Raw genomic sequence first — 8,601 nt, 5'->3', positions numbered from 1 at the left:
AAAAGTCAGAGTCTCACTTGTGTAGTATCTTCCTGTCTACTGGTTAAATTCTAAACAAGTTACTTTCAACCTTAAGAATTCATAGACATTTATTAGTTATTTTGTGGAGGCTGATATAGTTAATACACATTGAGATACTTGTAACTTTACTATTTAGTGTCACTCAAAAAGATACTTGTGTCTCATCTATTTTCAGCATTTAAAAAAAAAGAGTTTCAAGTTTACATAACCTGTAAGCACACAAGAAAGTCAAATACAAGTTTTACCCTGTGTGGTGAGAAGAACTCTTTCTGCATTGTTTGGTAAACCAAGCCAGGATGGGGTTTGTGTATCTGGCAGCAACTCAACCCATTGGACAAATTCTTCATGTCTGCAAGTGAAAGTTGTGGCAGTAAATTGAACTAAGTTAATTAACCATAATCTCACACATTTTATTAGGTTACCAGGAATACACTGCCTGGCTAAATACCAATGCAAAAAGTACAACTTAGAGTCCAGCTTCTCAGAAGGAAAGCAGCTACTAAGGTGAGACCAACCGAAATTTGAGGCTGAAAAAATACCTGATTCCATCTGGTATTTGAATATCCTTATGTCCATCAACCTTGCAAGCCAGTTTGAATTCACTATCAAAGCTCAAAGTGGTAAACAAACGCTCCAGGAAAGTGTTTAGCAGACGCTGATCAAATTCATTATCAATGCGACCTCCATAAATGGACTGTGCCATCAATGTCTTCAGAGCAGACCATGGGATCTTATCAGGTGAAATGTTTTGGCGGCCCTGACAGTAAAGACAATTTAATTAGAATGTGAAGATTCCCCATAAAAATAGGGAAATCGAGTTTGGACAGTTTAATGAAAGCCGAAATCAAACAGTTTGATATTTAGTCAGGATGAGCTCTACCCTGACATCTGGTGGTGAGCCATGGAAAAGGACTTTAGGAGCTGAACCCGTTTGCATGGGCACACCCACCCTGCCTAACATGAAGGATTGCCTGCCCAAATGGTCACTTTGGCTACTGTGGGATCCCCAGTTTCTCTGTTATTGGGGCAGGAAGAATCAAGTGTTGTTACCCTGATTATGTGAATCAAGGACAGTGGAACTGTTTTATGACAGAGGGACTCGCCATCAACTAAGTAGCACTCGCTAGACAAGGGACCTGGGTTTCAAAACCCAGTGAATTGAGAGAGGCTAGGGACAGGCATATGTGTCTGGTGGTGTGGGCCCCCTTTGAGGGCCTGAAACACCAACTGCACCCCCCCCCCCCACTGTGAAATATCAGAGCTAATTTTGATTCCATTAGGATGTCTAGTTATAGGCTGCTGAGCTGAATTCACTTTGGGCCAATGATGCACCAGCACTGAGGCTCCCCTACTATAAGCTGAAATCACTAAAGAGCTAAAATGACTAAGAGCTGAAATCACGGAGTGCTGTGTTAAGTGGTGGGGTGGGGGGGCTGAAGATATATTGCTGAGTGGCTGGCGGAGCAGAGCAGTTTGTGAGACAGTTGGAATGGCTCACGGGATGGCTGGCGGAGCGGAGCAGTTCGCGGGATGGCTGGAGCTGCGTGGCTGGCGGACTGGCTCGCGGTGAAGGCTGCAGCAGAACCCCACGGAGAGGTGGGGCAGTCGGCCTCGGACCACGTAAGGTGCCCCTTAATACCCCCACTCACCCATTTCCACCCAGGCTGGGAGGTAAAACTCTACAGATAAACTTTTGAACTCTGGGGCTGCACTGACCAGGGACAGGGATTTTTGGGTTGCTGGACTTAAGACCCTAAGGGGAAAAGGACACTGCCAAACTTACTTGGGGGTGGGTCTTTTGCTCATGGTTTGTGTTATGAAACCTGTTTGTGGTGTTTCCCCAACATAATGCCGCATTGTTTCCTTCCTTTATTAAAAGGACTTTGCTACACTCAGACTCTGTGCTTGCGAGAGGGGAAGTATTGCCTCTTAGAGGCGCCCGGGGGTGGGGAGTTGGTATGTAATTGTCCCAGGTCACTGGGCTGGGGCTCAAGCCGGTTTAGCATTGTGTTATTGAAACGGAACCTCTAGATACTGAACCCGGCCCTTGTTGCTGCCAACTCAGATGGGCAAAAGGGTTACACTTGCTTCCAGCTAATCTCGTCAGTGTTTCAGATTAATCTGCCCTTCGTTGAACAGTAACCACAAGTAATCCAAATGTTACTTCGTATTTAAAAAAAAAAAAGATTGACCGAGCAAAAAATTCAATCACCTTTGCTGCATCATCCAGCCATGTATCTATTGTGTCACAGGCAGATCTCAGATCAGATTCACCAAATTCATATTTCTTGGACCAGCCCAGGGGAGCATATCGCAAACGTTCTTGAATGATGGCATGGAACCAGGCAAGGAGGAAATATAAACGAGCACGTTCGTTTGGAGACTAGGATGGGAAAAAGAAAATGCATTATTTCTCCACACTAAAACCAAAGTGATCAGAATTTATTAACAAAGAAACCAGGCTGGCTACAGTGCTGATGAATGTCAAATGTTTAGTAAGCACAGTATCTCCAGGTTTTAATGCATCAGATCACAAAAATCTTAACAGATTGCTTCCTTACATGCCATGCATGTTTTAGTCAGGGTAAAGTGAAAGCCTCTGAAAAGCTGGTTGCTTTACAGTAAACTAATGTTATGCCTTCTGATATTAACGTATGATAGACCAACTGAAAGCTATGAAGTTAAAAAGAAACTTTTATAAACAGTTTTCAGTTTTTGAGTTCCCCATAACTACACAGAAACCATCACCTCACCTTGCATATTCTAGAAACAGGAATACTACTGAATGTCCTCAGCATGTTCGCCTTTACACCAGGTGGAGGTTCAAACACAAAGATCCGACCAGCACGCAGCAAATTCACCGGCACCTAGGACAGAAGAGCATCAACACAAGTTATACCCCGAAGAATGCTCTCGTCTACGAGGAATGTGATATTTTGAACAAGTTTGTTAACCTACACTAAGTTTTTTATTGCAACAGAGTATCCTCCCTCTTGTAATAAGATGCCAAAACTACGAGCAGTATGGACTTAATTCATGTTAAAGTATGATTCTCATGTTGTAAGTACTAATGGCCAATTCCCATCCTTTCCTTTTCTTAGTAGAAAGTAGGAAGATGTAGGCAGCCTTTTCTTCCCTACGTAAGCAGGGAGACAGGATATTTACAAAGCACTTGACATTACTAGGAACAGGGTGAGCAATACCCTAGAAAGCACCAGGCAGGATTTTGGTGACATTTGTTCCTACTCCTGCAGATTCATTCCAAAATGCACCCTTTCCCCTGGCAAACTAAGGCCATCATGGGGAATGCTGCCCTAGTTGGTGGGATTCTTGTAACAGTGGACATTGGAACAGCACTACACACCACTTGCTGTGCCAGTCGAAGCCGAACTTGGTTTCAGTTACCTTGGGATTTATCTCCATTGTAAGGAAAAGTCTGAAGCAAGCATGAGGTTGTAAAGAATGCAGCTTCTTCTCTAGCTGCATCAACCAACCAGGAGCCAGATGGACATTCTTTAGCATCACCCACCTACAAGAATATGGTAACAGAACAGTAACTAACTTGTTATTCACAGTTCTACTGATATAAAAAGAGGGACAAAACATGCCTGCATAGGCGTGCACAGCACATTTCATTAGGGTGTGCACACAGGGAGCCCCGCCCTAGCCCCGCCCCCATCCACTCCCTCCTACTTCCCATCCCCTGACTGCCCCCCTCAGAATCCCCAACCCCCCAACTCCTTGTCCCCTGACCACCCCCTCCAGAGACCCCTCCACCCTAACAGCCCCCCCAGGACCCTCCTTGCTCCCTGTCCCCTGACTGCCCTGACCCCTATCCACCCTCCGCCCCCTGACAGACCCCGGGACTCCCATGCCCCATCCAACACCCCCTACTCCCTGACTGCCCCCTCCAGAGACCCCCCGCCCCTAACCACCCCCCCAGGATCCCACCCCCTATCCAACTCACCCTGCTCCCTGTCCCCTGACTGCCCCCACCCCCTATCCAACTCCCCCCGGACCCGAACCCCTTACCATGAGGCTCCTAGCAGCATGTTTGGCTCCGCGCAGAGCCAGACATGCTGCCCCGCGGGAGCTGGCAGCCCCGCCCCTCAGAATGCTGCGCGCGGCGGCATAACTCCCGATGAGCAGGGAGCATGTCTGCCTCCCCGCAGAGCCAAACACTGCCCCACGGGAGTGTGCAGCCCCGGCCCCCAGAGCGCTGCGCGCGCAGCAGCATGGCTCCAGGGGAGGGGGGGAAGGCGGGGGAGGGGCCCGCAACTTGCTGTGCTCAGCCAGGCGCTCCGGACCGGAAGCGCAGACCCCATGGCTTGCCACGCCGGGAAAGTGGGACCATTTTCCCACCCCTGCATTAGGGTGTGCCTGGGCACACCCCGTGCGCATGCCTATGCATACCTGCCAGATTTCACTGCTGTGTTTATTGCCTTATCTGCTTGATTAAATCCTTCAGCAGAGCCTACAAGCAGAAGGTTATGGTTAGCTCTAGAAACTTAATTGGCTTAAATTATATGTTTATATGAGGTGGTAAGAAATAAGACAAACATGATAATTATGCCTGGAACAATTTGCTTTTTTTAAATTAGTAAATGTTAATTTCACCATGCACACACACAAAAATGAAAAAGAAAATTTGAATCAACAATAAAAATTTACAGACAGCCAAACAAGAAAAATGCTGCTTGAAGACAGATTTAAGGATATTTACTTCGTATATTTTGACAAGTGATGTTGACAATTTGTGTTTATGGTGATAAAGCTTTAACTTTTTGAATCTCAATGTCTGTCATTAAATAAATTGTCTCCCCACCGTGATTTCCCTCCACTGAAAATTTTAAACCTTTACGTGTTCTTAAACCAAACATCAGCATCTGTCAAAAATTATAAAAAAAATGAAAGTCAAGTTCTGCCAAACCTAACGATAATGTATTCTTACCTATAGCAATAGAGGTAATCTGTGTGTTTTGTTCAGTGGCAAGATCTTCAACATGGTCACTGGCATCATAGCCAGGTACAGAACACATCAGTACAGGAGTATTAGGTTTCACCTACAATCCAAGACATTTAAACAAAACATTCACAATTGCCATAAGAATAAGCCATATTGATAATTATGCACCTCCCCCAAATCTGCGGGGGAAGATAAATTCCCTTCATCCCTTATGCTACTGTAATAAACTGTTCAGCATAGTTAGGTAAATTGGGTTATACTGCAATAGTTTTAGCTAAAAAATTTCCCTGGCACCTAACCCTCTTATTTACATTAATTCTTATGGGGAAATTAGTTTCGCTTAACATCGTTTCGCTTAAAGTCGTATTTTTCAGGAACATAACTACAACGTTAAGTGAGGAGTTACTGTACTGTTCTTTCAGTGCTGAAGCCTATAACGGACACCCATTTCCTCAAACTGAGGCAGAGCAGTCTGATGTGCCACCACCAACAGAGATTTATGCCCTCAATATGATGTCATGTTTTAAAGTATTTTCATTCCTATAATTTACCTCAGTATTTACAATGTGTGTCAGATCTAATGGCTGCTCCATAATAGACATAAAGGATTTGCCAAGGTTTGCTGAAACAAAGGCATGTGCCATGGCTAGCAGACGATCTGGACGGAATGCCTGGATCAAGAGTAAACGATGAATGGCCTGCCCAATAGGTGCTAAAATGAGAGAAAAAAAGTGTGTGTTATTTGTTCCTGAAGCTTAACAGATCATAACTCAACATTTTGATCTTTCCTTCCCAATCCTTGAACTGCGTTAATCAAATAATTGAAGAAAGAAAAGACTTAGCAAAACAACTACAGCTTTTAAAGACTGAGATGTAAGTTGCTAAATGCAGGACTCTAGATTGAAATTCACATAATGGTAATTGCTGTTAATCAATCTGACAATCAAAACTAACTCTGTCCCAAGAAGGTTATCTTAAACTGACCTAGGCATATCTATCAATGTGACTATTAGGCTTACACACAGTAGTACTCTTTTCAGGTTGCGAGCTCTTCAGTGTCTAGTACAAAAGTACCCTAATTTGATTAGGGCCTTTGGATGCTTCCGCAATGAGTTCATATACATAATCTAAAGCCTATAAAAGTGTTGCCATGAATTCTCTAGATATTTCAGGAAAGAAAAACGCTTTCCTGCAGCATCTGTAACTAAAGTGTGGCAATATTGTGTAATACATAACACATGAAGAATGCTAGACTATTAAGGCAAATAACTAAGCTGTTATTTGTAATAGAAAATTTTTAGCTTGACAGTATCCCTTGTTAAGATTTTGTCCAGATCTACTGACTGTTTAGCTATCATTGAAACCTATATGCTCCAGTGATAAAAGCACTACGGGAAATTAGTGTAGTTTATCTTATGCAAATTCTGATCCTATAGCCAAAGAGTTTTACAGCAGCTACTAAAAGTGAGCAACCTTTAGAAAAAAAGTTGGTTAGTAACAATTTATAGCTATTAGACAGCTGTGTCAAAGAAATACTCATTATAAATAGCTTATTTCAAACCAATTTTGCCTACAAGTGCTGTCCCATGTGATCTTACAGATGGGAAAGATTAAGCAAAAGAGTGGCAGTTTTCTTTTAATTTTTCTCCAATCCAGGGCTTTAGTTTCTTTCTAGCCACCTACAAATATCTACACTTAGCATGAACTGTTAATACAGAAGTTGAGGCGGGGGGGGGGGGGGGGAAAGAGGTAGCAATAGTTCTAGCAGGAGACCAGGCAAGGTCAGCAAAACTTGTAACAAGAGAGCCTTTTACAGAGGACTGTTACAGAGCACTGAGTTAGACCAGGCTGGCAATGACCAAAAGGCACAGATGCCCATTCAACGGTCTACGTACAGTGAATTGTAGGGTAGTTTGTTCCTGTTGCAGGGCACCACACTGACTACACTGGAACCAATTTTAACAGTGTTTTGAAGAGACACTTTGAATTTGCCTCTTTTACTTACGTTTGCAAGGAAACTGCACTCATGTAAAAATTCTGATACCAAGTAACTGACACCTTTTTGTGGGCAGTCTGAGGGTGATATCAAGACAATGCCCCATCTTGGGGCAAAGACCCCATGGGGTAGGGTAGAGTCAGGGACAGGCTGCACAGTCATTACTCATGCTGCAATTGTTTTGTGGATTAAAGACTTCCATTTTCAATCCTATCAAACTTGCAGTTTTCATAAGTGCTAAGTTCTAAGACTTCAATGAAGATCTATTCTAGTCAAGACTTAAATTGGTAGCAAGGCAATTGCCAGGGTAAAAGTGCAACTGAACTTACTTGCAGGTTTTTCTTCAGACCAAATGTATGGCACAGTCTGCTCTGGTGAACTGCTCTCCAACCAGATACAGAATTGCTGTATTGAAAGAAATATTAATTATGATGCATTTTACATGACACTTAGGATTCCATTCCAGCTGTAAGATCTTCAGAACAGGGACTTTCTATACACATATGGATACAGAGACTACCATTATAAGGTCTTGATACTGACGGGGGGGTTTACTGCAGCAAAAACCCCAACCAAAACTAAAAACATACTGCATTTTACTGAAGATACTGGAAGTCCACTTAAGTAAAATAAAACCCAATGCTTGAAACTATATACTAGTTTCTACAGAGAGGGGGAAGACTGTTCCTGCAGTTAGGGCACTAGCTAGGGAAAACCCAGGTTAGAATACCTGCTCAAAGTCTTCCTGTGTAAACTTGGCAAGCCACTTAGTCTGTGGCTCACTTCCCAATTGTAAAACGAGAACAGTACTTCCCTACCTCATTGGAGTGTTGTGAGGTTAGCTACATAGTGAGGCACTCATACTATAGCAATGGGGGCCATGCAAGTACCCAACATAGGTCTAACCTAAATGTAGTGCAGTGACAGTGCTTAAGCAGGGTACTTGCCTCATCAGCTTGAACCTTAGAAACCAGGTCCTTAAACTCAGGAAGGCAGCTCAATCTCATCATAGCTTCCATTTGTTCTGTTGTAAGTCCACTGATCTTTGGGAGAGATGCTGTGCTGAGTACAATTTCTTTTCCTCTTAAGAAATGTTGGAATTCTGCATCATATGTAGGCTCCCTTAAATTAAAAGTAGAGTACATTTTAGCCAAGTGTCTGTCTTCAACTGAAGTACTGGTTAACCTTAAGGCACCAAATACAAAGCTTTCATGTGTGTAAATGGGAAAACTGAGATGCATCTCAAAAAGCAAAGATTCAAACATTTACCCAATAGTGCCTTTAAGTTTAATTCTGGCCAACAGCATAGCAAAGGTTATGTGATCCTGATGTAACATGCCACGAGCTACTCTATTGAAAGCCACCTAGTGAAACAAAATGTAATCGGTTAGTTGTATTATAAAGAGCCTTAATCAGATTTCCACAGGACAAGAATTTTTGCTAAGTACAATGTCTATGAAAATTCTATACTGAACCTGGAAGAGGTCTTTTGTGATGATTGAGAGACGCTGGGTATGGTCTGTAATTCCCTTCAAATTTGGGTTCTCATACAAGACATTATGATAGATGTCCAAGAAAAACTGGAGAGAATACTGGTATAAGAAGTGTATCTAAAGAG

General features: G+C 43.1%; 1 protein-coding gene across 1 annotated transcript; it reads right to left on the bottom strand.

Annotated features, from left to right (window-relative positions):
• Window positions 1-248: 248 nt before the first annotated feature.
• Window positions 249-8,128, bottom strand: LOC113405733 (cytoplasmic dynein 1 heavy chain 1-like). Its single transcript, XM_026646984.2, has 10 exons — window positions 7,931-8,128; window positions 7,313-7,388; window positions 5,539-5,699; window positions 4,973-5,084; window positions 4,435-4,495; window positions 3,427-3,550; window positions 2,775-2,888; window positions 2,234-2,404; window positions 561-778; window positions 249-370 (listed from the first exon to the last, which is right to left on the bottom strand). The coding sequence occupies exons 1-10, from the start codon at window positions 8,126-8,128 to the stop codon at window positions 250-252; spliced, it is 1,356 nt and encodes a 451-aa protein (XP_026502769.1). The 3' UTR covers window position 249.
• Window positions 8,129-8,601: the final 473 nt, after the last annotated feature.

This window comes from Terrapene carolina, unplaced genomic scaffold (assembly GCF_002925995.2).
Source record: "Terrapene carolina triunguis isolate 2854851 unplaced genomic scaffold, T_m_triunguis-2.0 Scaffold50390, whole genome shotgun sequence".
Lineage (NCBI taxonomy): Eukaryota > Metazoa > Chordata > Testudines > Emydidae > Terrapene > Terrapene triunguis.
The sequence above is the reverse complement of the archived record's forward strand: the minus strand, read 5'-3'. Positions and strand labels throughout refer to the sequence as shown.

Bases quoted from the DNA above. Each gene is read 5' to 3' on its own strand.
- LOC113405733 (XM_026646984.2), bottom strand. From the start codon at position 8,128: ATGTACTCTACTTTTAATTTAAGGGAGCCTACATATGATGCAGAATTC. The intron at 7,389-7,930 runs GCAAGTACCCTG...CTTTCAATACAG, and splicing joins CTAAGGTTCAAGCTGATGAG to CAATTCTGTATCTGGTTGGA. The intron at 5,085-5,538 runs GTAAATTATAGG...CTTGGATTGTAG, and splicing joins CACACATTGTAAATACTGAG to GTGAAACCTAATACTCCTGT.